Source organism: Macaca nemestrina, chromosome 10 (genome assembly GCF_043159975.1).
Source record: "Macaca nemestrina isolate mMacNem1 chromosome 10, mMacNem.hap1, whole genome shotgun sequence".
Classification (NCBI taxonomy): domain Eukaryota; kingdom Metazoa; phylum Chordata; class Mammalia; order Primates; family Cercopithecidae; genus Macaca; species Macaca nemestrina.
Genome location: NC_092134.1, coordinates 16,389,968 through 16,417,446, shown reverse-complemented (window position 1 = coordinate 16,417,446; position 27,479 = coordinate 16,389,968). Strand labels below are relative to the sequence as shown.

The window sequence follows — 27,479 nt, the reverse complement described above, 5'->3', positions numbered from 1 at the left end:
CGTTGTCTGTGACTTTCACTGTACTGTGGCAGAGTTGAGAAGTGATGACAGAGACTCTGTGGCCCACAAATCCTAAAATATTTACTGTCTGGTCCTTTAAAAAAAAGTCTGCTAACCCTGAAGTTAGTGTAAAGATGGGGGCAGACATTGGGAATGATGTGGCCACAAGACAAACAATGCCACCAGGAACTGGGAGAGGCAAAGAATGACTTTCTTTTCGCCAGTCTCCCAGCCAACACTTTGATTTGGGCCTAGGGAAACTAATTTTGGACCTCTGGCCTCCAGATCTGGGAGAGAATAAGTTTCCGTTATTTCAAGTCACTCAGCATTTGGCAGTTTCCTACAGGAGCCACAAGAAACTGATGAACAGGTGGGCCGGCGCAGTGGCTCATGCCTGTAATCCTAGCACTTTGGGAGGCCAAGCCAGGAGAATCACTTGAATCCGGGAATTTGAACCCAGCCTGGGTGGCATGGCGAAACTCTGTCTCTACAAAAAAAAAGAAATTAGCCTAGCACGGTAGCACATGCATGTAGACCCAGCTATTCAGGCGGCCGAGGTGGGAGAATCTCTTGAACCTGGGAGGCAGAGGTTGCAGTGAGCCAAGATCACACCACTGTACCCCAGCCTGGGCGACAAAGCAAGACTCTGTCTCAAAAAAAAAAATCAAAAACAAATACACAGGTGTTTATGCCACTTGTATTTGTCAGAGAAGGAAGCTGGTCCATCTCGTGAGCGACATTCACAACAGCAGAGGAAACACCTGGTTTTGTTATGCTTATGCCAGCAGTGGAGATTATAAAGTCCTCCGGGTGCAGCCGACACCACCTGCCACGGGGGTGATGTTTTACATTCTCCCTCCTCTCGTTCCAGTTGTCGTTAGTTGCCTGTATACATCTGATATTTTTCATATTTAGGTTATTTTTGAATATTTTAAAATTATAAAATATTTCAACTATACAGAAAATAATATATAATAGAGATCTCCACACCTACCATTGAGATTCAAAAGATGTGAACCTTTTCCATGCTCGCTTCAGATCTTCCTCTTTCCTTTTAGAGAAATAAAAGCCACTCCACTGCCCCCACTTACATCCGCTGAATTGTTTCCTGTCTGTATTAATTAGGGTATCCCAGGTGCTGCTGTCAACACCACCAAAGTCTCAAAGGTGTCACCCAACATTCTTTTCAGCTCATCAGAGTCCAGTGGAGGTTAGCCAAGGTGCTCTGCTCGGGGCAGTCATTTAGGGACCGTGGCTTCTTCCATGGAGTGAAATCACCATCCCGCAGGATGTTCTCCTAGGACCGTTTCTCAACTTGAGATGTACATAAAAGTCATCTGGAGAGCCTTGAGTAGCGGGGGGATGAGACGTCAGTCTGCACTGGAACCTCAACATCAGGGGGCCAACGAGGGAAGGGAAACTGGAGAATTACATGAAAGGTTTTTGGCCCAAGGTGGTGGCACAGATCACTTCCACCCACATTCTTCCCTTGGCTAGGACCCAGTCAGAAGGCCTCACCTAACAGCAGAGAATCTGGGAAACAGTTGTCTTGCTGAAAGCCTGGGGGAAGATAAAGTGGGACTTGGGGAACCCATGACAGTATCTCTGCCACATCCTTTGAAATGTGTATTCTTTCTCTCTCCTTCCCTTGAGGTTACCACTAGTTCCTTACTTTTACTACACATGTTTATGTCCATAGACAAACTATGGTGTTGGTTTTGGTGCATATCAAATTAACATATTTTATATTCTACATACATCCTTTTACAACTTGTGCTGTTACACAGTGTTGTGTTTTTGAGGTTTGTGTGCATTCTTGCTTCTCAAAGTGCAGTCCCTCGACCAGCAGATGAGCACCTGGCAGCTTGTTAGAAATGTAAAGCCTCAGATCCCACCCCAGACCCATTGATTCAGAAACTGTGAGGTGGGGCGAGGCCAGCAGTCTGTACCTTTCCAAATCCGCCAGATAATTTGAATGCACACTGAAGTTTGATAACCATAGATCTTTATTGATATGTGTAGCTCTAGTTCTCAGTTTATTCATTTTTCAGCAATATATAATACTCCTTGGTTTATTCATCCATTCCCCTAACTCATGAGCAATTAGATTCTTTATTTTTTTACCATTATGTATAGTACAGTAATGATCATCTCACTACATATGCACAAAAGTTTCTCTAGCACAGCCATCTAGAAAAGAAATTGTTGAATTTTAGGATTGAGTAGCTTTAGCTTTATCCAGAATCCCCAGATAGTTCTTTCTCGAGGCAGGCTGGGTGCGGTGGCTCACGCCTGTAATCCCAACATTTGGGGAGGCCAAGGTGGGCAGATGACCCCCAGAAGTTCGAGGCCAGCCTGGGCAACATAGCAAAACCTTGTCTCTAGAAAACACAAAAATTAGCCAGGCATGGTAGCACACGCCTGTAGTTCCAGCTATTCAGGAAGCCGAAGTGGGAGGATCGCTTGAGCCTGGGAAGTAAAGGCTGCGGTGAGCCACGATTATACCACTGCACTCCATCCTGGGTGATGAAGTGAAACCCTGTCAGAAAAAAAAAAAAAAAAAAAAGGCTATGGCAATTTACACTTCTTCCAATGCTGAATACAAGTTGTTTTTTCTTGTTTTCCTTTAACTTTTTAGCATTACTTTGAAATCCCTTATCTTTAAGGTGTACTAGAGGCACATTATCCAGAAAGGGTTAAGAAATTGTCTTTTTTTTTTTTTTTTTAAGAAGTTTTAGATTTAAACATGGATACAGAACCTGGCTCCATCACTTCCTCTGTCGCCCACTGCTTGGTGGGTTAATTCTTGATGTTTGATTTTTCCTTCCCTAACAGGTAATAGTGGGCAGTTCTGTCTTCGTCCTGATCTTGATGGGAGTGCCTCTAGGATCCCTATAACAGACAAGGTTCGCCAGAGAAACAGAACCAGTAGATTATATGTACATAGAGAGATTTATTTTAAGGAATTGCCTTGGAGGACTGCAGGGGCTGGAAAGTCTGAAATCTGCAGAACAGGCCAGCAGGCTGAAAGCTCTTGGGAGGAGCTGATGCTGCAGTCTCCTTTCTTTTTCTTTTTTTTTTTTTTTTGACACAGTGTCTCTCCCTGTCGCCCAGGCTGGAGTGCAATGATGCAATCTCGGCTCTCTACAGCCTTTGCCTCCCGGGTTCAAGCAAGTCTCGTGCCTCAGCCTCCCGAGTAGCTGGGACCACAGGCGTGAGCCACCACACCAGCTAATTTTTGTATTTTTAGTAGAGACAGGATTTTGCCGTGTTGGCCAGGCTGGTCTCGAACTCCTGACCTCAAGTGATCTGCCTGTCTCGGCTTCCCAAAATGCTGGGATTACAGGCATGTGCCACAGTGCCCAGCTCTGATGCTGCAGTCTTGAGGCAGAATTTATTCTTCCTCGGGGAAACCTCAGTTTTGTTCTTATGGCCTTCAGCTGATTGGATGAGGTTCACCCAGGATATCAAGGAAAAGCTTCATTGCTTAAGTCAACTGATTGTAGATGTTAATCACATCTACAAAATGCCCTCGCAGCAACCTAGATCAGTGTTTAATTGCATAACTAAATACTACAGCCTGGCTAGCTGAATCGAGACATAAAACTAAAGATACAGTCCCCCATTAAACAAAAGGCCAGCTTTGGAGCTGGCGCTGATGTTTTATCAAGTTAACAAAGCATCCATCTTGGCTGGGCGCTGAGGCTCATGCCTGTAATTCTGGCACTTTGGAAGGCTGAGGCAGGCAAATCACTTGAGGCAGGAGTTCGAGACCAGCCTGGCCAACATGGCGAAACTTCATCTCTACCAAAAATACAAAAATTAGCCAGGCATGGTGGTGCATGCCTGTAATCCTAGCTATTCAGAAGGCTGAGGCATGAGAATAGCTTGAACCTGGGAGGCGGAGGTTGCAGTGAGACCAGATTGCACCACTGCACTCCAGCCTGGGTAACAGAGTGAGACTCCGTCTGAAAAAAAAAAAGGTATTCATCTAGTTTAATCTAGTAAAATGTTGAAAATTAAAGATGGTTTTTGTGGCCAGGCACACAGGCACAGTGTTTCACGTCTATAAACCTAGCAGTTTAGGAAGTTGAGGCCAGAAGTTCGAGACCAAGCCTGGGCAACATAGTGAGACCCCCCTCTCTACAAAAAAATTAATTAAAAAAATTAGCCGAGCACAGCAGTGCACACTTGTAGTCCCAGCTACTTGGGAGGCTGAGGTGGGAGGATCCCTTGAGCCTGGGAGTTCGAGGCTGCAGTGAGCCATGGTCATGCCACTACACTCCACCCTGAGTGAGACAGCAAGAGACCCTGTCTCCAAAAAAAAAAAAAAAAAAAAAAAACCTGTTGAATTTGATCAAAAAGCATTTGATTTTTCTCCTTCCATCTGTTGCCATGAAGAGCTGCATTACTGGATTTTCTGTTAATCCTTGCATTCAATGAACCCCTCTTGATCATAAGGTACAATTCTTTGAATGTGTTTCTGGATTCCGTGTGCCACTGTTCTGCTGGAATTTTTGCATCCTCATTTGTAAAAGTTCCTAAGTGTTCCTCTCCCTTTTTACGTGGCTTCCCGGAAATGGCTCCCGTCACTTTCACTTAAATCTCATTGGCCACCACTCAGTCACACTTACTGCATGGCAGGCTGGGGAGTGTCATCTTGTGGCTGGGTGCCAATGGCCCTAAGCAAAGATTGAGATGCTTACTTTGAAAGAGGAAGGGAAGAAGGGATATCAGGAGGCACTAGCAATCTCTGTGCCGGAGTGATTATCCCTTTTCTGTAAATGAGAGACTGGAGGCTCAGCAGGGTGTGTTCACTTATCCAGGGTCACACAGCAAGTCTGTGGCCAGGCTGTGACTTCAGAGGCCAGGTCTTCCAGCTGCCAAGGGAGATGCCATTAGGGACCCATGATAGTATTAAAATCAGAAATAAATATCCAGTGTCCCTAGTACTGGTCTAAATGCTTCATTAACATGAACTCATTTCATTCTCACAACAATCCTATGAGGTAGACACTATAGACACTCTTAATGCCCCCAATTTGCAGATGAGGAAACTGAGGCACAGAGAATGTGAGTGACTTGCCTGGGGTATGTAAATGACAGGGCTTAGACTCTAAGACTCTTAATCACTGCACGATCCTGCCTCTCCCCACACCATTCCTCACCCGCACTCCCCTGACTCAGAGACTGCAACTCAAACAGCAGCAGCAACTGCTCCCTGTGCACCTGCAGAACCATCGAAACTGCTCCCACCAACCCAGGCACCGAACACCCTCGTCCCCAGCCTCCTTACATCCTCCTCCCTCAACTACCCTGGTACCCTCCTTTTCTGTCTGTGGGGCCTGCACCTCACTTTTTCTTGAGTCTGTGTTTTTATTTTGAGACAGGGTCTTGCTCTGTCACCCAAACCCGTGTGCTTTGGTGTGATTGCGGCTCACTGCAGCCTGAAACTCCTGGGCTCAAGCGATCCTCCCACCTCAGCCCCCTGAGTAGCTGGGACTACACACCACACTCAGCTAATTTTTTAATTTTTTTTTTTTTCTTTTTGAGACAGTTTTGCTCTTGTCGCCCAGGCTGGAATGCAATTACACGATCTTGCTACAACCTCCACCTCCCAGATTCAAGTGATTCTCCTGCCTCAGCCTCCCAAATAGCTGGGATTACAGGCGCCCGCCAGCACGCCCAGCTCATTTTTGTATTTGTCGTAGAGATGGGGTTTCACCACGTTGGCCAGGCTGGTCTCGAACTCCTGACCTCAGGTGATCCACCTGCCTCGGCCTCCCAGAGTGCTCGTGAGCCACCACACCTGGCCTAATTTTTAAATTTTTTATAGCAATGGGGTCTTGCCGCATTGCCCAGGCTGGTGTTGAACTCCTGGCCTCAAGTGATCCTCCTGCCTTCGCCTCCCAATGTGCTGGAATTACAGGTGTGAGCCACTGCATCCAGCCTTCATTTTTTGTTGCTGTCCTTGTGTTTTGTTTTGTTTTTCCCTTCACTCTGTTCCCTGGGAGACTCCCAAAGGCTACATTCTGCCACCAAGGGACGCAGCAGGGACAGGGCCCCAGCGGGCACCTGGGATTTCCCACACCCCACCCTCTACTGGATGAAGATGGTGCGGAGGTTTTGGGTTATTTATTTATTTATCTAGTCCCGCCTGGCTCCACACCCCACAAGCTGTTGTTCCCCCACTAGAGAAGATGAGAAACAACCTCAGACAATGGAAGACAAGGCTTGCCACATGGCCCCCGCAGTTTAATTTCCCTTAATTCATTTTCTATTGAACCAAATGATACTGTTTGTTTTTAATGGCAAACACTCAGCGTGGAGGAGGGGCGGCCAGGCCTCCTCCTGGGGAAATTAGGAACACAGCTGCTATTGAAATTCTTGCTCCCTCCTGTCCTCCCGCTGGCTCCCCTACTCCCACCCCCAGCACTGGGCCTTCGGAAATCGATCTCCAGGTTGAAAGATGATACCTTTCACCAGCTCAGATGGTCACTGTCTGGTGAGCTGGCCTGGCTCCGCCCCAGCTACCATCAACCCCTTTTAGGATGGCCGCCCCATCCCAAGGCCCACCCTTCTCTGGTTATAACTGGATGCACAAGGCCAGAGCCATGGCTTTTTTGGTGCCCCTCTCCCCTGCCTATCGCTGGTAATCCTGAGCAGGCAGCCCTTGCCGGACTCATCCAGTGCCCTCCCCCAGGAACTGAGGAACACAGAGGCTAGGCACAGTTAGAGCTGAGTTTGTTCATTCATTCATTCATTCATCACCTGGGAGCAGAGTCGTGGCTGCATCCCAGTCCTCCTCCATCAGTGGTTGCGTTTGAACTAGATTCCCCGTGGTTCAGGTGCTGACGGGAGTTGAGAAGTGCTGATGAGAGGAGAGGTCCTTCCACTTAGTTGTGAGTTTTCGGCAACTCCTTCATGTGGCCTGGGGGGTCCTGCGCTTCTTTGAAGTCCGAGAAGATCCATAATCTTTCCAAAGTCCCCTCTTTTTTGCTGGTATGGGCCAGAGTCAGCTCCCGTTCTCACAGGTAAAGAGCATTTTGATATGCAACCAGCCCCTTTGGGAGAGGCTTTGGCCTGCTCATGGCTTCGCTGGGAGCCATGCCAAGATGGTCAATGCCCAATTTGGACATCCTGGAGGCCTCTCTGGTTCCTCAAAGGCTGGGCTTCACCTCTGTTCTCTTTTTCACAGACTGGTAGACCCAGAAAGACCTTCTTCTTCTTTTTTTTTTTTTTTGAGATGGAGTCTTGCTCTTGTTGCCCAGGTTGGAGCACAATGGCACCATCTCAGCTCACTGCAACCTCCACCTCCCGGGTTCAAGAGATTCTCCTGCCTCAGCCTCCTGAGTCACTGGGATTACAGGCACCCACCACCACACTCAGCTAATTTTTTGTATTTTTTAGTAAAGACGAGGTTTCACCATGTTGGCCAGGCTGGTCATGAACTCCTGACCTCAGGTGATCCACCCACCTCGGCCTCCCAAAGTGCTGGGATTCCAGGCACTCAGCCCAGAAAGACGTTCTTATTCTGCTGATTTGAAGAAACCAAGTCCCCAAAGTGACCACTTCTGGGTCACATGATTTATCTTCTCATGTATTCATTCTGCAGATATTTATTGGACACCACAGAGTGCCGAGCCCTACACACGGCATGGGGTTCTGCAGACCAGGAGTTTCACGCTCAAAGCTCACAGTCTGGTGGGCGTGCTGCAGGCAAGGAAGCAGTCACTCCAGGGCCCTCTGGGAAAACAGAGAAGGAACACCTAAACCAGCCCCCAGCAGAGTCTTCCTAAAGAAGGTGACATCAGAGCTGAGTTTTAAAGGAGGGCTGGGAGTTACCCGGACATTGCAAAGCCACAAGGGCACGGCAGGAAGAGGGGACAGCCGCAGTCACAGTGCAGAAGTGAAAAACAGTTCGGGGTGTGCGTTTTTCCAGATAACTCCTGAGCATCCCGTCCCCACCAGACTCTAAGCTCCATGGGGGCAGAATAAGAATCTGCCCAGTGGCTCAGCGTAGGTGAGTGAGTGACTCTCAAATAAAGTGATACGTGAACAGCAGTGGTTGGTATGAATTTGCACACAGGGCAAAGCAGGGAGGCTCACGTTCTTGGCTCCCAGACCCACCCAGACCCACCTTTCCAAACTACATCATGGGTATGTGGTGGCAACCCCTGCTCTGGGGTGCTGGGGGAGTTAATTAGCAAGCTAAGTGCAGATCAGTTTGCTCTTCTTCAGCTAAATGATTAAGCAAGGCAGCCAGGCTCCCTGAGGGGGCCCTGGAGGTGTCCACTTTGGCTCCCTGCTCCTGGGGGGGAAGACGGGGGCTGCTGTGTTGGTTTCCTGCTTTGTGCTTCCATTGGGGTAGGTGAGGACTACCCTGCTTCCATATTTCCCCCAGATGTGTCTCCTTCCCTGGAGAGAAGAAAAGGTAGCAGAACTGAGATTTGACCTGAGGGAGCCCACTGATCACACGTCTCAACTTTTAGCTTGTCCAGAAAGGTTCCGAGTGGATTGGAAAGAGGTTGGGCTCTGGAGTCAGGTGGATCTGAGCTGGAATTGTGGTTCCACCATTTCCATCAGTATCACTTCCAGCCAGTCACCACCCTTCTCCATGCCTCAGTTTCCTCGTCTGTAAAAAAGGAAGTTATCCGCCAGGCATGATGGCTCACGCTACTCAGAAGGTTGTCTTTCCAGCTACTAGGAAGGCTGAGGTGGGAGGGTGGCTTGAGCCCAAGAGTTCAAGTCCAGGCTGGGCAACATAGAAAGACCCCCATTTAAAAAAAAAAAAAAAGGAAATACTTCTGTTTACTTCTGGGGATGCGGTGGAGACAGGAGGTGATTTAAAAACTAAATTGAAGCAATGCAGGTAGAGGTGCTGTTAGCAATCCCTGGCACATCTAAATGCCCCCTTTTTCTGAGACAGAGTCTCGTTCTGTCGCCCAGGCTGGAGTGCAGCGGGGCCATCTCAGCTCACTGCAACTTCTGTTTCCCAGGTCCAAGCAATCCTTGTGTCTCAGTCTCCTGAGCAGCTGGGATTACAGGCGCTCACCACCAGACCTGGCTAATTTTTGTATTTTTAGTAGAGACGAGTTTTCGCCATGTTGGCCAAGCTGGTCTTAAACTCCTGACCTCAAATAATCTGCCCGCTTTGGCCTCCCAAAGTGCTTAGATTACAGGCGTGAACCACCGTGCCTGGCCTGTTTTTTTCTTTGTGTGTGTGTGTGTGTGTGTGTGTGTGTGTGTGTGTGTGCACGTGCGCGCACATGCGCAACCTCCCTCATGACCCTCGTGGAAATCCAGGCCCTGTTGCGGGGGGCTTGGTAGCCCACCAAGGCTTTGCCAGCCTCTGGCTCTTCTCCTCGGTGCCCAGAAGTGCTAAGATCAGAACCCTGAAGGGAAGAAGGGAAAAGAAGGAAGGAAATGTTATTCCTACCAGTTACTGATAGGTACCAGCCCTGGACTGGGTCCTGGAGCTGCCTGGTTTGAATCCTGCCTTTGCCACTAGCTGTATACCCTCGGGTGAGTGAGTTCACCGGGTCGAACTCTGATGCCTCTTCTGTGTACACGACTGATGATACTACCTGGCTCCAGGAGGAGCCCGGTGAGGAGCAAATGAGGCCATGAGGTTTAGAACAGAGTTTTCAGTGCCTGCTCAGTCTTAGCTGTTGGGATAAGACCTGACCCTGACTTCAAGCGGCTGATGGAGAGATGGTGCAGAGACACAAAAGAACAAGAACAAGACAGAGGGAGATGGCACCTGGAATACAGACTTATTCCCGGCTGCGGCCTTATCCAGGGTGCCTAGCACATAGCAGCCCAACATAAATACACACTGAGTGACGGCCATAGCAGTCCGACATAAATACACACTGAGTGACAGCGCAGAGATGCATGCAGAGGACGGGGATGGCAGAGGGAGGAGAGGAGGGTCAGCTCTCTGTTCCCTCATAGGCTTGACCAGATTACCACAGGTCCCCGGGCGTGGCATTACTGAAAGCAGACTTGTCATTACACTAGGTGAGGCCGGGAGGTGGCAGGTAGATCCCTGCAGCCAGCCTTCTGTGTCTAGGCCTGTTCCTATCTTTCTTTTTTTTTTTTTTCCCCATGAGACAGGGTCTCACTCTGTTACCCAGGCTGGAGTTCAGTGGCGCGATCTTGGCTTGCTGCAACCTCCGCCTCCAGGGTTTAAGCGATTCTCCTGCCTCAGCCTCCTGAGTAGCTGGGATTACAGCATGCACCACCACACCCAGCTAATTTTTATATTTTTAGTAGAGACAGGGTTTCACCATGTTGGTCAGGCTGGTCTCTAAATCATGACCTCAAGTGATCCACCTGCCTTGGCCTCCCAAAGTGCTGGGATTACAGGTGTAAGCTACTATGTCCGGCTAGGGCTGTTCCTATTTTAGGAGGAGGAAGCCATCATTCCAAGAGTTTCAGTACCTTGTCCATAATCCCAGAGGCAAGGGAGTTCTTTTGTTTTTTGTTTTGTTTGGTCTTTTGTTTTTATTTTTTTCTTTTGAAACAGGGTCTCACTCTGTCACCCAGGCTGGAGTGCTCTGGCACGATCAGGATTCATTGCAACCATGACCTCCCAGCCTCAAGCCATCTTCCTGCCTCAGCCTCCCCGGCAACTGGGACTACAGGCGCATGCCACCATGCCTGGCTAAATTTTTTGTATTTTTTGTAGAGACAGGGTTTTGCCATGTTACCCAGGTTGGTCTTGAACTCCTGGGCTCAAGCAGTCCACCCACCTTGGCCTCCCCAAGTGCTGGGATTAGAGGTGTGAGCCCCTGTGCCCGGCCAAGGCAGTCCTTTTGAATGTCTGCCTGGCCGCCTCTCTTCCCAGCCCGACACCTCAGCCATCGCTTGCCAGGTGTGTTGAACTCCTCTTAGGGCCGAATCATGCTCTTGTTCTCTCACCTCCTCCAGGCCTTTGCAGTGGCTGTTCCCTGTGCTAGGAACACTGTCTCCCTAGCCCTATCTGGCTGACCTCTCATCACCCCATCACCCGCAGGTGTTTAGATGCCACATCCACTTGGAAGTCTGAACTTGTGGTTGGGTGACTCACCTGTGTGCTCCCACAGCCCCCAGGCCACTTCTGTTTTGAATGCATCATGTGATGTTGTGATTGCTGGTTTGTCGCCCCCATTAGGACTTAAAACTTGGCGAGAACAGAGATCAAGTCTCCTGTATATTTCATTTTATTCCCAGCACAGTGCATGGCACACAGCCGGTACTCAAAACACATACGCCGAAGGTAATTAATTCATGAAAGTGTTGCAAATATTTCTCCCTTCAGTATATTTTCCCTGAAGCAGGCAGTGTGAATTCAGTTGCAAGGGTCTACTAGACTTGGAGTTAAGCAGGTTCTATTCTCAGCTCTTTCACTTATAAGTCATGGACCTTTGATGAATCAGCAGCCTTCTCTAAGCCTCAATGTTCTCCCCTATATCATGGGGATAGTATTCATGATGTGAAGATTGAACAGGACCATACCTTTAATATGAATGAAGCCTTTTGATCACTGCAGCTTATAAGTGCTGGCCTCAATTTATTAATTAGTGAAACAACAAGGTAAGCAGAGGAAAGGGGGCCTTGGAAAACATGACCCCAGCCCTCCCCCTGTCATTCCCCAGGAGTAGATGATGACAGTCATTGTCATGGCAACATTGTACAAGCCAGTCACCATGCACATACTACAAGCCAGCCACTGTCCTGGGCACTTTCCATTCATCCATTTCTTCATCCATTGAACCAGTATTTTTTGACCACCTATTCTGTATCAGGCCTAGGACCAGGTCCTGGGAATACAGCAGCAAAGAAGCAGAGCATGCACTTTCAAGGGACTTAGATAAACAAAATGCTGAAATCAATAGGCAATATGTCAGATGGAGACAAAACAGGGAGTGTCATGGTTGCAGGGCAGGGTGGGGAGGGCGCTGCTCTTTTAGACAGTGGTGGGGGGCAGGGAGAAGGTAACATTCCTGCAAAGCCTTGAAGGAAGCGTGTGCCATGCAGATATGTGGGGAAGAGGATTCCAGGCTGGGGAAACAGCATATGTAAAGGCCCTGAGGTGGAAACATGCTTGGCAAGGTTAAGGAGCAATCAGCCAGTGTGGCTGGAGCAGAAGAAGGGGCAGGGCAACTTCATGGGCAAGCACCCTGTGCAGAAGGCCCAAACACTTGGCTTCATGCTCCACTGTTGCCGTATGAGATTATGACTGTTACCCAGGCTGCTGGAGTGTGCAGTAGTGCAATCTCGGCTCACTGCAACCTCTGCCTCCTGTGTTCAAGTGATTCTCATGCTTCAGCCTCCCGAGTAGCTGGGATTACAGGCATGCACCACCGCACCCAGCTAAGTTTTGTGTTTTTAGTAGAGACAGGGTTTCACCTGTGTACCGCCATGCCCAGCTAATTTTTTGTATTTTTAGTAGAAACGGGGTTTCACCATGTTAGACAGGCTGGTCACGAACTCCTGACCTCAGGTGATCCACCTGCATCCACCTCCCAAAGTGCTGGGATTACAGGTGTGAGCCACTGCGCCCAACCAAGATTCTTAGTATGTTAACAAGGGGCCCTGCATTTTAACTTTACACAGGGTATCATAAATGATGTAGCCAGTCCCCATAGTAGTAGATGTAGTCAAAGAGGTGGTAGGGACCACAGCTCAGAGGCCACTCCCAGGCCTGGGTGTGCTCTGGCCTCCTCCCATCTTGCCATGGAAGCCAGCCCACCAGAGATGCTGCAGCCACGCCATCCTGATGCTACCCTGATGACAGTCTAATTATTTCTTCTCTGTGTTAGTTTCCTGTGGGTACTGTAACAAATAACCACAAACCTTGTGGCTTAAAACAACACAACCGTGTTATCTTATACTGCTGGAGGTCAAATGTCCAAAATCCATGTCACTGGGCTAAAGTCAAGGTGCCAGTCCTTTAGGAGGCGCTGGGGGACAATCCATTTTCTTGTCTTCTCTAGCTTCTAGAAGCCCCCTGCCTTCCTTGCCTCTGGTCCCCTTCTCTATTTTTAAAGTGCATCTCTCCAACCTCTGTGTCTGTTGCCTCATTGTCTTCCTTTACCCTGACCCTTTTGCCTTCCTCTAATAAGGATCCTTGTGATGACATTAGGCTTGTCCAGGTCACCTAGACTAATCTCCCCATCTCAGGAGCCTTAATTTCATCACATCTGCATGTGCACAAAATTCCTTTCGCCCTGTAAGGTAACAAATTCATAGGTTCTGGGGATTGGGATATGGACATCTTTGGTGGTGGGGGGGCATTATTCAGCCTCCCACATCCCCTACTTTGCTAATGAGGAAACTGAGGCCCAGAGAAGTGATATGACTTGGGCAAAGTCACCCTCCCAGCAGGACAGATCCACACTTGAGGACCCTGTCTGTCAAGTTTGAAGTCATGGGCTCTAGACTACAAGGAAAGGAGATACCCTCCGCCCATCATTTTCTGTCTCCCTCCTTCCCTTGCACTCCTCCCTCCACTCCCTAGTGTTTTGGGAAACAGCCAGGCTTGGGCAGTTTAGCCCAGAGCATTTGTGCTGAAGACTGTAGCTGACACGGGGACAGATAAGCTCATCCATCCACCTGGGACCAGGACAGAGGGAAGAGACTGCCTTTTTGTAGCTAACAGGGTCCCAGGCCACTATGGGCTTTATCATCAACATCTTATAATGAGGCCTCTCCTGGGTACTGGGGAGCAGGGCCCTGTGTGCAGGGAAGCTGCTGATGCAGTTGCTGGGGCACGTGGGCTGGGCCCTTCCTGTTCATGGGGCCAACGCTCTTAGATCAAGGGAACCATGGCCAATGAAATTGGGTGCCCCACTGCTGCTGTTAACAGGAATATTTTTACTTACAGCCTAGCAACTCCTATGGGGCCTCAGCCTGGCCCCAAGGACTCTGCCAGCTGGCCCCTGGGGCCATAGCATCAGAGGCGATCGCGGCCTCCTCCTCTTCCTCCCCCTCCTTGCCAGAATTCAGAGAGAGGATCTTTATAGGAAATTGGGGGTGAGAGCAAGAAAATGACATATTTTCATCAGCTCTAGTTTTTAATAATGAGTGTCCAGTTATCTAGTGGCAGATGTTGTGGGTAAGAGCATCCGTACAGACATCAGAGACCTGTATTCAAATCCCACCTCTGCTATATCTGAGCTCTGTAAGCTTAGGCAAAATGGTGAACTTCTCTGAAACTGAGCCTCAGTTTCTCTTATCTGCAAAGTGGAAGTAACAATTTCCCCCGTCATGGGGTTGTTATAGTCTATTTTTAAAGTGGGTAAGCAAAATTTCAGCTTGTGGCCTTAAAAAAATAACATGTATGAGGTATAAAAACAAAAAATAACAAATACTCATGCACCCAGCTTAAAAAGTAGAGAACTGCTAGTTTCTTAGAAACCCCTTGTGTATACCTCCTGGGTTCCATCCATCTTCCTCCCTCCCTTTGCCCATAAGAAAACAGTTTCATGACTACCATTTGTTTGTTTTCCTTGTGTCTGGCCTTTGTAGTTTTTTTGTTTTTGTTTTGTTTTGTTTTTTGAGAAAGAGTCTCGCTCTGTCGCCCAGGCTAGAATACAGTGGTATGATCTCAGCTCACTGTAACCTCCACCTTCTCGGTTCAAGCAATTCTCACGCATCAACTTCCCAAACAGCTACAACTACAGGCGCGTACCACCATGCCCAACTAATTTTTGTAGTTTTAGTAGAGACGGGGTTTCACCATGTTGGCCTGGCTGGTCTCGAACTCCTGACCTCAAGTGATTTGCCTGCCTCAGCCTCCCAAAGTACTGGGATTACAGGTGTGAGCCACCGCATCTGGACTGCTTTTGTTTTTTAAATAGAGACAGGAGGTCTCATGATGTCTCTCAGGCTAGTCTTGAACTCCTGGCTTCTAGCGATCCCCATGCCTCAACCTCCCAAAGTGCTGGGATTACAGGCATGAGCCACTGCACCAGCCTGATTTTTGTAGTTTTTATGTCTTCTTCCTTGCTATTATTAAAGGTCAGAGCATAAGCATGTATAACCTTGTCCCTTCCACGCCTAATTTCCTACTAAGTTCCTCTGATTTCCCTCTCCTCTCAGCTACCAACAGAGGACGCTACTGATAGGGAAACCAGAATGCCAAACTTGTCACTACTGTAGTACACTTAAGAATTAATAGGCTCTGAAAAGCACCACAGGGACTTTACTGTAAGTAAAGTATATGTAGCAAAGGGCTTGAACTTCCTAGAAAGTATGGAGTAAGCCCACACTTTACACTCAAACACACCTGAGTTTTGAACATCAGCCCTGCTCACCATCCTAAGCCACCAATTCTTTGCATTTCCTCAAAAAATATTTCAGTGTCATATTATGACAGGCACTGCAAAGGTGTGGGGATAAGATGATAAATGAAAGAAACAGACCAAAACAGAGTCCCTGCTCTCATTTCATTGGGGAAATCACCATGAAACTACATCAACACACAAATACAGAACTTCAAGTTTCAACAAGCACTAGAAAAAAATAAAAACAATTCATGGAGAATTCGTTTAGGAAATGGGAAAGGGCTTTCTCTGTGGGATGGACATTTGAGCTGAAACCTGTACGTACTTCCTTGACTTCTGACTATGGTTTAAAAAAAAAAAAAAAAAAAAAAATTACCAGCCTGGGCAACACAGGGAGACCTCATCTCTACAAAAAAAGTCCTTTAAAAATTATCTGGGGCATGGTGGCACACACCTGTGGTCCCAGCTACTCAGGAGGCTGAGGGGGGAGGATTGCTTGAGCCCAGGAAGTCAAGGTTGCAGTGAGCTGTGATCGCACCACTGCACTCCAGCCTGGGTGACAGAGCAAGGCCCTGTCTCAAAAAAAATAAATACATAAATTCCTCTTTTTTGTCTGCAAACCAGGGCTGGTGATATCCCTCCCAGCTTTGCCCTTAGTGACAGGCCCTGGCTCAGTGCCTGGTTCAGCACTGCCGTTCAGTAAATGTCATGTCCCTTCCTCCTGTCGTTCCTGGCTGTATATGCTGCTGGAGATCTGCAAAGGAGTGGTGTGAGTGATAGTCTCTTAAGTGATGGGAGAAATCTGCTGCTGGCAAGTGAGCTGTGAAGCCTCTAACAAGCTCACTGGACCCTCTTCAACTGGGTTTGATGGCGACCCTGTCGGAGAGAGAAGAGAGAAAGGAGGGTGTATCACTGTCAACAGGAAGCCTTCCTCTTTTTCTGGGGAAGGTGGTATCAAGGAATTGAAAGGCTGTGCTGTAGAGTCAAGTGACCTGGGTACAAGTCCCAATTCTGCAGCAAGTAACTTGACCTCTCCTAGCCTTGTGTTCTCATGTGTAATATGGTCCGTATAATTCCTCTCCAGTGGTCTGTCATGTGGAACAGTGCCCAGCATAACGGGGGCACGCCGCAAGTGGGACCGTTACCACTATTTCCACCAGAGCAAAGATGCACTGGGGCAAACGTGCAGAGGTTTGGGGTACAAGTAAGGGTAAGAAAAAGGCAGTCAAAGGGCTCATTCACATCACGGAGGTCCGGGTTCCTGCGCCACCCTTCCCTAGGTGGGTAACCTTGGGCAGATTCCTTTATCCCTCTAATCCCCTTTCTTCGTCTGTAAGACACAGCTCCAGAACTTCCTTTACCCAGCAGCTGTGAAATCCTGCAGGCAAGTCGCGTCGCCTGGCCCCTGACTTCAAGTTTAGGGGAGCTGATGAGGTCACTCCCTGCTGGACACGGGGTCTTCGGGGTGAAATGTTCAAATAAGACAGCAGGGAGTGGACGCGCAAAGATGCGTCAAAAGGATGGAAAAGGCAGCTTTGCCCTTCGCAAACTGCGACCTCCTTTGTGGGCTAAGAGCTTCATGCTGGGGGGCCTGGTAGCCGGCGGGACTCCCGGAGGCCCGACCCGGAGCCCGTGGCGCGCAGAGCGGGGCGGCCCGGGGCGCGGGGCTGTGACCTCATCGGCCGGCGCCGTCCCGCGGGGCCATGAGATCATGAGATGCCGGCGCTCGCCGAGGAGTCGATTTGTTGGGAGCGCGGGGACAGCCGGCCGCCCGACGCGGTGATCTCATCCGGGCCCGGGGGAGGAGGAGGCAAGCGGCCGGGCCAGCCCGCGCCGCCGGGAGGGGGATTAATGGCCGCCGGCGGGTGGTGACGTCACCGGCAGCACCCGTTGCCAGGGAACGCGCGGTCGCCGGCCCCGCCCCCGCTGGCCCCGCCCCCTACCTGCTGCGCTTCTTTCCATCCTGGCTCGCCCTTCTCTTGCCTTTTTTCCTTTTTCTTTTGTATTGAGGCATAACTTATATATTGTGGAGAGCCCTAATTATTAAGCTCAGTGGATTTTTACAAACGTATGTAATCACTCAGATCAAAGTATCAACAGAGCTGTCCAACAGAAATATAAGGGGAGTCACACAGACGATTTTAAATATTCTAGTAGTCACATTAAATAACTAGAAAGGAACAGGTGACTTTAATTTTAATACTCTATTTTATTTAGCCTAATGTGTCCAAAATATTATTTCAACATGTAATCAACATAAAAATTTTAATGAGATGTTTTACCTTTTGTTTTTCTAAGACTTTGAAATTCCCTGTTTCTTTTGTTTTTGAGGGAGGTGTTTGTTTTTAAAGACAGTCTTACTGTGTCACCCAGGCGGGAGTTCAGAAGCACGATCACGCTCACTGCAGCCTCGACTTCCCTGGGCTCAGGTCATCCTCCTGCCTCAACCTCCCGAGTAGCTGGGCATACAGGCGCCCGCCACCACACCCAACTAATTTTTTTGTATTTTTAGTAGAGACGGGTTTTCACCGTGTTAGCCAGGATGGTCTCCATCTCCTGGCCTTGTGATTTGCCCGCCTCGGCCTCCCAAAGTGCTGGGATTACAGGCGTGAGCCACCATGCCTGGCCACCTCATCATTTTCTAGAGTATTTGTTATGTATAGACTCCCATTCCTAGTATCTTCATCATCAGAGCTCTCTATGAGCCATGCCTGTGGGAAACCCAGGTGTTTTGAAGCACAAGGCCATTAGTTTGCCCCCTCATTTATCCATTGCTCATTCAGCAAATACTTCTTGGTTACCTGCTGAGTCCCACACCCTTTCTATTAGTTAAGACTGGAATCAAATAGTAACAGCAAAGAATCCAAAATAATAAGACTTAAATTTTTAAAAAATGTATCTCTTTCTCATGTAAAGGCCAAAGATAAGCAGTTCAACCCTGGGAATATGACACCTTCCAGCCCACTGTTTCACCAACCCTAGAGGGTAGGATTCCTCCTCATGGTCCAAGATGGTGGCAAGAGCACCAGCCATCACATCCAAGTTCCAGACAGTAGGATAGAGAGAGTGGGGAAGAATAAGGTGAAAGCTTCTCTGAAGTTGCTACATGACACTTATAATTGTGTTAATGGTGAAGACCCTCTTCCTGGCTTGCAGAAGGCTGTCTTCTCACTGTGTCCTCCAGTGGCAGAGAGATCTCCCATGTCTCTTCCTATAAGGGAACTAATCCCATCATGAGAGCTCTACTCTCATGACCTAATTACCTTTCAGAGGCCTTATCTTTAAACACCATGGCATTAGGGATTAGGGCTTCAACAAAGGAACTTCAGGTGGGCACAGTTCAGTCTATACCATGAGCTGAGTAGCCTTAGATGGGTACCTTAGTTTTTGTTGTTGTTGTTGTTGACTTGAAAGAACCATTTAATTCTCACAATTTTGCGGGTCAGGAGTCCAGTCAGGACACACTGGGTACAGCTTGTCTCTCCTCCCCATGATATCTGCTGGGGCTGGACTATCCAACATGGCATCTTCACTCCCAGGTCTGATGCATCAGCTGCAATGGCAGGGATGGCCTTCTTAAGGTCCTATATCCGGAGCCTCAGTTCTCACCATTGGCTGGTTTCCATGTTGCTCCTCCAGTTAGTCTCAGAGCTGCTCCTCTTCCATGTGTCCTCTTCACTGGGTCTCTCCTTAGAGCTTGGGCTTCCCACAAACATGGCGGCTGGAGGAGGGAGAACAAGCAGAAGGAAGTGAAAGCTTCCTGATCTCTTAAGGCCTAGGCTTGGAAGTCCCAGATATCCCTTCTGCCTTAATTCTAGTTCGCCTTAGTTATTTTGAACCTGCATTTTCTCATCTCTAAAATAGGGCAGCAATAACATAATGGCCACATTTCTGGATTATCATGAGGGCCAGTAATAGCTATATCATGTACTGGGCCCTTCTCATGTACCTGTGTTTTAGATTTATTGGCTTATTTAATCATAAGATCACCTCGGTGTGTTGAATACAGGTTTTACTGACATGTGAGAGCCAATGGTTAAATTTTCAGGAAATTTGCAAACAGTTTTTAAATCATTGGTAGCTTGAAGTTGGCCTTGTGAGAACATTTACACCACAGAAACTGGCAAACACAAATTAGGGCCTTTTCTTTCCCCCAGAGACCTAGTTTGCCAGCACACCACTGCATGCATATCTATATGTATGTGTGTATATATGTATGAACGTGTGTGTGTATTCAACCCCATTTACAGATGAAGAAACTGAGGGACGTAGAAGTTAAATTATTGTGCCAAATCAACCGATTTAGTAGGTGATAGATCTGACCTTAGAATCCCAAATCCTATGCCTTTAAACCACTAGGCTGTCCTGCCTCCACAGATGAAAAAATTTGTATGAAAGAGATTTGTAAACAGGCAAAGCTGTATAAATAATCATTATTCATCTTGATACAGAAAAAAAAAAGGTTTCATCTCTGTGCATTTTTCATACATTGAAGCTGCTGACAGATACCTGATTACGTCTCTCCTCCCTTCCTCCCCACTCCCGTAAGTCTTCAAATCATCTTTCCCACGTTGGTGCGTTCTTCTAAAAAATTCTCCTCTCTGTTCATTTCTTCTGTTTCTCAGCATCCTACTCTCCTTCATTTCCCACCCGCTTCTGGAGCCAGCCCTCTGTTGTTTCGATATTTCCCATTTCTCTTCTTGTCCCACCCCTCATCTTGGCAGTGAGGAAGTTGGAATAGAATCTGCCTTCCCAACTCAACACTCCCGCCCCCTTTATCTGAATCAAAGCAGAGAACCATCCATGCCCAAGCACGTCCTGCAACAATTGCTACTGTTTCCCCTTCATGGTGGCAGGGAGGCGAGACAGCTCATAATCTGATTCCTTGTTCTCTAACGCCCCAGAGAAACCACACATCCCATTTGGTGGTCGTCAGAAATAACATGCTTAAGAAACCTGGAATTATAAAACTGCTTAATTAGAGAGAGATGGTTTTGCAGGGATATGCCCAGTTTTCCTTGGTGGTTTGATCTCCTTTTCAAAGTGGCCCACCCCCCGGCAGCTAATTGCTACCTTTAACGGGGTACCACATAAGCTGTCACTCTCTTAATTTTATTTGCTGTGACATCAGTGCTTGCTTATAAAGAGATATTCTCTCTTCAGCATTTCAACTCTCCTCCATCAGCAAACTGTAGGAAGTTGACTTGAGTAATGAGGATGGAATCTTCAGCTTCAAGAGGTCTCCTCTGTTACATGAGCACCTACTACCTGCTGGATGCTGGGAATACACCCAGAACCAAATTATTTTCTCCCATAAGGGGCTCACAGTCAGGTGGGAGGGATGGACAGTAAAATAATTTTTTTAATATTGTGAAAAATGCTTTGAAGGAGTGATGTAGGGGCTGGATATGGTGACTCACACCTGTAACCAGAACTTTGGGAGGCTGAGGCGGGTGGAACACCTGATGTCAGGAGTTCGAGACCAGCCTGGGCAACAGGGTGAAATCCCATCTCTACTAAAATACAAAAAAAATTAACTGGGTCTGGCAGTGGGTACCTGTAATCCTAGCTACTCAGGAGTCTGAGGCAGGAGAATCATTTGAACCCAGGAGGCGGAGGCTGCAGTGAGCCAAGATCATGCCACTGCACTCCAGCCTGGGCAACAGGGTGAGACTCCATCTAAAAAAAAAAAAAAAAAAAAAGGAGTTATTTAGGGGAGGCTTCAAGGGCGTACACAACAGGAGCACCTAATTCAGTTAAAGAGGAGTCAGAGAAGGCTTTTCGTAGGCGGTGACAAAAGATGAATAGATGTTAGCTCAGCAAAGAGTAGAGGGACCACTATTCCATCTGCAAAGGAAGAGCTTAGTGTCATTAAGCAACTGAAAGACAGGCAAAGAAGCTGGTATCAGAGCCTTCTGGGAAATCCTGGGGATGTGTTAGAATCCCCATCATGACTTATCTAGATTCTGATAGAACAGACCACAGGTCAGAAAACTACAGGCTACAGGCCAAATATCTCCTGCTACTTGTTTTTATAAATAAAGTTTTATTGGAACACAGCCACACCCATTCACTTACCTGTTGTCCAAGGCTATTTTCCTACTACAGTGACAGAGGTGAGTAGTAGCGCCAGAGACCTTATGGCCTGCAAAGCCTAAGTATTCACTACCTGGTCCTTTGTAGAAAAAGTTTGCCAACACTTGTTCCAGAACCACCCAGTAGCAAGTGGGAAGTTTGGGATTTGGCCCAGAAACCAGCCTGCAGCTAAGGGGCCTGAGAATTGGAAGATCCAAAGACAGTGACCAAAACTAAACGTAAGGTGGCAGGTGACAATCCTGGGTCTGATCCCAGCCTCTTTGGCTCCTGGGGCCGTGCTCTTTACCACCAAGCCAGACTGGTTGTTGAGACTGGCCTACAAGGAAGGACAGAGAGGGGACCAGAATCAGCCAGATGCCAGCAGGCAGGGGCTCCCAGAGACACAGGGACCTTTCATGGGGTAGCCGTGTCCTTACCTGTCATGAGACCAGGCAGACCAAGCAGGAGGCTGCCCACCAAGATGGTGCCCAGACCATTAACCATCTTTTCCTTCACCTCTTGGCTCTGGAACACCCTTCCTCCCTTGCCTGCCCTCATGTCTTCACCAGTTTGGCTCTTAGACATCCATTAAAGTAGTGCTTCTCAAACTCGGATGTGCACTCGGGTCACCTGGGGACCTTATTAAATTGTACATTCTATTTCAGGAGGTCTGGGGTGAGGCCTAAGAGCCTGCATTTCTAACCAGCTCCCAGGTGATGCTGACGGTGCTGGTTCATGGATCACACTTTGGGTGGCTGGAAAGATAACTTCTCTTAGACTTTCTTGATCAGTTTCCCACCCCACATCCCATGCCTCAATTCTGGGGCTCCCTCCCATTTACCTCTAGCAGAGTTCTACCACACTGTGTTATAGTAGTTTGCTTAGTAATGGTCTTCCTCATTGGGTAGCAAGCTTCCTGATGACAGAGACGAGGTCTTAGTTATCTTAGTTTCACCAGAGCCTGGCACTGTGTCTGGTGCATAGTAGGTGTCCAGAAATGAAAGCAAGGAAGGGAGGGAAGAAGAAAGGGAGCAGGCGAGGGAGGGAGGGGCAGAGGAAAGGGGGGGAAGACAGCATCAATGGATAAGAGGCAGGAAGGGAGGGAAGGAAGAAAGGAAACACAGATGGGTAGAAGAAAGAAAGGTAAGGAAGGAAGGAAAGAAGAGTTATATAGGGATGCGCTGAATGTAGGGAAGAGTGACAAAAGTAGGTTAAGGCCAGGCATGTAGTCCCATGTAGGGACTACAGCTCACATCTGTAGTCCCTACAGGGGACTCAGGAAGCCAAGGTGGCAGGAGGATCACTTGAGCCCAAGAGATGGAGACCAGCCTGGGCAACATACATAGACCCCATCTCTAAAAAACACAATGTTTTAAGTGAAAAAAAAAAAAAAACAAAAAAAACAGCAGGTCAAGACTGGCAGTTGAGAGAGGCTGGACAATTTGGTCCCAGGTAAGATGGAACATGCAAGAGTTGAGAGACCCTGGGTGAGAGCAATTTGGGAGACATGAGGAAAGCATGGGGCAGCTGAGGGTGGGTGGTTCAGGAAATCAGAGTTCAAATCATGGGTATTCTGCAGATCCTGGGCTTGATTAGCCCTGGCCATTGAGTTGCTGTCCATTGGTCCAGCATCCATCATGCCCTTGTCCATGTAAAACAAGCATGGTGGCCACCCCCTACATCTCTGTTCTCCAATCACCCCCATCTTCCCAAAGGTTCCAGAGGGAAACCAGCATTTCCCTCCAGGGGATGTTTCTGGGACTCAGGGACTGGTGGGAGTCAGGAGGGGAAAGGAGGGCCCTTTGAGAAACAATGACCTCACAGCTGGAGGTGGCCAACTAGTCACAAAAATCAGGCAGGTGGTGAGTGATGACTGGACGCCCTTTCTTGGTCCTTGGTAGATGTGGGTATATGTGCTCCAACGAATCCTCTTCTGAGTGACCTGTGCCCAGCCCATCAAGATGGAATATAAAAGGTGGCTATAAAGTCTCTGTCCACATGCCACGCATATGATGTGATCTTGGCTCACTTCAACCTCTACCTCCTGGGTTCAAGTTATTCTCACGCCTCAGCCACCCACGTAGCTGGGATTATAGGCACATGCCACCAAACCCGGCTATTTTTTTGTATTTTTGGTAGAGACAGCATTTCACCATGTTGGCCAGGCTGGTGTTGAACTCCTGGCCTCAAGAGATTTGCCCACCTCGGCCTCCCAGAGTGCTGGGATTACAGGTGTGAGCCACCACATCCAGACTCATTTCCTCTCTAATTTAAACATATCACATGCTCAGTATAAAAAATCTGGAGAGAGCAGAAAAACACAAAGAGAATGAGTATTTTTTTTTTTTTTTTTTTGCATTCTCTATTATTTCCATTTGGAACAATAATTGAGCATTTGCTTGGGTCAAATGATATCTTTCATCAGGATGATTTCTTTTTTAACTTTTAATTTTGAGATAATTTTAGACTTAAAGAAAAGTTGCAAAAGTAATACTGAGAGTTCCCATATACCCTTCACTCCTCTTCCCCTAATGTTGATATCTGATATACCAGAGTCCAATTAGCAAGGGCAGGAAATGAACATCAATACTGTTACTATTAACTAAACTAAAGACCTTATTCACATTTTGCCAGTTGCCCCATTGACATTATTTTGTTTTTCAATTTTTATTGTTGTTTTTTGTTTTTGAGACAGGGTCTTACTCTGTCACCCAGGCTGGAGTGTAGTGGCACAATCATAGCTCACTGCAGCCGCGAACTTCTGGGCTCAAGTCATCCTCGTTCCTCAGCCTCTCAAGTAGCTGGGACCACAGGAACTCACCACCACTCCCAGATAATCTTTTGATTTTTTGTAGACACAAGGTCATTCTATATTGTCCAGGCTGGTCTTGAACTCCTGGGCTCAAGGGATCCTCCCACCTTAGCCTCCCAAAGTGCTGGGATTACAGGTGTCAGCCATTGTACCTGGCCTATTGACTTTTTTTTACAGTATAGGATTGAATCAGGGCTGGGCGCGGTGGCTCATGCCTGTAATCTTAGCACTTTGAGAGGCCGAAGTAGGTGTATCACCTGGGGTCGGGAGTTCGAGACCAGCCTGGCCAACGTGGTGAAACCCCATCTCTATTAAAAATACAAAAATTAGCCAGGCGTGGTGGTGTGCACCTGTAATCCCAGCTACTTGGGAGCCTGAGGCAGAAGAATTGCTTGACCTGAGAGGCGGAGGTTGCAGTGAGCTGAGATTGTACCACTGCACTCCAGCCTTCCTGGGTGAAAGAGCAAGACTCTGTCTAAAAAAAAAAAAACAAAAAACAAAAAAACAAAAAAAAAAACAAAAAAAGAGAGAGAGAGAGAGAATAGGATTGAATCCAAGATCCCATGTTGCATTACTTGTCATGTCTCCTTAATTCTCTCCAACTTCACATTCCTTGGTCTTCTCTTTGTCTCTCATGATCTTGACATTTTTCAAGAGTGTTGGGCCCCTTCAATTCGGGGCCAGGTGCAATGGCTCATACCTATAATCCCAGCACTTTGGGAGCCTGAGGTGGGAGGATCCCTTGAGCCCAGGAGTTTGAGACCAGCCTGGACAACACAGCATGACCTCATCTCTCTACAAAACCAAAAAAAAAAAAAAAAAGGAGAGAGAGAGATCCATGTCTCTTGGATTTGTCTCTTGTTTTCTCATGATTAGATTAGAATTCGTTGATGAGTTTTGGCGACAATACCACAGAAGTGATACTGTGTCTTTTCAGGACATCATGTCAGAGGGTTCAGGATGTCAAAATGACTTCTCACTGGGGATGTTAACCTTTATCACCTGAATAATATGATGTATGTTTGCTTTCTTCACCATGAAGTTGCTATTTCTTCAGGATACATTTTTAATGGCTGTATGGCTTTCCTTTACAGATCTCTAACATAATCAGACCCTCGTTTTTGTACATCTTGTTTGTTACTCTTTTTTTTCTTTAGTATTACAAAGAATGCTATAGTGACCATTCTTATAGGCACATCTTTGCACATATCTCTGATTATTTTGTTAGGGTAAATTGCCAGACATAAAATTGTTGGCGTAAAGATTATTCATATTTTTACAGATATGGATGCTTGGGGCAGGGTTGTTTGTTTGATTTAATCAGCTTTATAGAAGCAGGATTTACATACAATACATTGCGTATATTAGGAGTGTATATTTCAATTAGTTTTGGCAAATGTGCACACCCATGTGTCCCCCATCCCAATCAAGATATAAAATATTTCATATTTCTAGGCCAGGTGCAGCAGCTCACACCAATAATTCCAGCACTTTGGGAGGCTGACGAGGGGCAGATTGCTTGAGCTCAGGAGTTGGAGACCAGCCTGGGCAACATCGTGACATTCTGTCTTTACTAAAAATACAAAAAAATTAGCCAGATGTGGTGGCGTGTACCCGTGGTCCCATTTACTTGAGAGTCTGAGGTGGAAGAATCGCTTGAACTTGGGAGATCAAGGCTGCAGTGAGCCATAGTTGCACAACTGCACTCCAGCCTGGGCAACATAGCAAGACCTTGTCTCAAAAAATATATATATATATATAAATATATATATATATATCGTTCTATCCCTTTCCAAAATTTCCTGACACCTCCTTGTAGTCAGTTCTCCCCACCCCTTACCCCAGACAACCAGGGATCTGATTTCTATTATCTCAGATTAGTGTTACCTATTCTAGGACTTAGTATAAACCAGAATTATGCAACAAATACTCTTCCATGACTGTCTTCTTTGATTCGACATAATGTTTGTGACATTCGCCCATGTCATCGCAAAGGTTAGGCATTCATGTATTCTTATTGCTGGGCAGTATCCTGTTATATAAATACACGATCGTTTGTTTATCTGTTCTTCCACTGATGGGCGTCTGGGCTGCTTCCAGTTTGGGGATTTTATGAATGAAGCCACTAAGGGCATTGGCATACATGTGGACACATGTTTCATTTCTCTCGGGTAAATAGCTCAGACTGGAGTTGCTGGGTCGTAAAGGAGGTAGGTATTCAACTTTATTCGACACTGCAGAGCGGGCTTATTCTCATCTCCATTTCACAACACAGGCCACAGAAAGCTTGAGGGACTTGTCCAAGGGAAGGAAGATAAATAGGATTTTTCTCCAGGAATAATGCTAGGTACTTATCCTGTTCATCTCCTTTAATCCTCAAAGCAACCCCGTAAGGTGGGAGTTCTGATTCCCACTCTGTCGATGGGGAAACTAAGGGTCATGAACATCCAGCAAGGTCAGGTTCAATCCCAGCCCAGTGTGAGTACCTAAGTCGTGTTCTTTTTTTTTTTTTGAGATGGAGTCTCACTCTGTTGCCCAGGCCGAAATACAGTGGTGTGATCTTGGCTCACTGCAACCTCCGCCTCCAAGTTCAAGCGATTCTCCTGCCTCAGCCTCCTGAGTAGCTGGGATTACCGGTGCGCCACCACGCCCAGCTACTAATTTTTGTATTTTTAGTAGAGTTGGGGTTTCGCCATGTTGGCCAGGCTGGTCTCGAACTCCTGACCTTAAGTGATCCACCTGCCTGAGCCTCCCAAAGTGCTGGGATTACAGGCATGAGCCACCACACCCGGCCCCTGTTTTCTCTCAACACAACTAGGTATTCATCCTGTCTCCTTGGAAGAGAGCAGGTGGTAGAGCTAGGAAGGGCACGTATCTCCCTGCTTTGGGCCTTATGGCCTGGGCTTACCTGCATTCTGTGCCCATCCTGCCTGGGCCCCTGAGAGCAGTCGCTGTGATGCTCGAGTCAGCCCTCTAAAGAAGAGGATGGCCTGGATGCGGAGGGCAGGGACTGTGCCCCCACCTTGGGCTTTGAGCCCTCCAAGCTGCTGCGAGACCCAGAGGGTGACCCACTCTCCAGCCCTCTGCCCGAAGGTGTAGAGTTTCTTCTACCCTGAAACTCGATCCTCAATCCTGGGCACTTTGATCTTCTGGGCTGCTGGGTGGTGGGTGAGGGCAGCGGGCAGGGGCCGCGTCTCCCTGGCCATATCGCAGCCCCATTAGGAGCTGGCCTGAGTGCTTTCCAGAGCTGATTAATGGCCTGCCTGTGACCTGGAATGTCATCACTACCCGGGGCAGGGGGCCCCCCAGCCGGGTCC

General features: G+C 47.7%; 1 protein-coding gene and 1 long non-coding RNA gene across 5 annotated transcripts in view; one reads left to right on the top strand and one right to left on the bottom strand.

The window, feature by feature from the left end:
- LOC105495201 (ring finger protein, transmembrane 2) overlaps positions 1-27,479 on the top strand; it is a 108,438-nt gene that overhangs the window by 64,008 nt on the left and 16,951 nt on the right. The window contains exon 8 of one of the 4 annotated variants that reach the window (XM_011764501.2): positions 7,616-8,077. The exons of the other annotated variants lie outside the window; for them this stretch is intronic. Coding sequence (XP_011762803.1) covers positions 7,616-7,978 — 363 coding nt within the window. The 3' untranslated portion in view covers positions 7,979-8,077. Of the gene's footprint in view, positions 1-7,615; positions 8,078-27,479 lie in introns of those variants that run through there. 4 annotated transcript variants of the gene reach the window in all.
- On the bottom strand, positions 15,629-17,133 carry LOC139356638 (uncharacterized). The gene is made up of 2 exons (XR_011608796.1): positions 16,637-17,133; positions 15,629-16,151 (listed from the first exon to the last, which is right to left on the bottom strand). It is a non-coding gene; the product is annotated as an uncharacterized lncRNA (long non-coding RNA).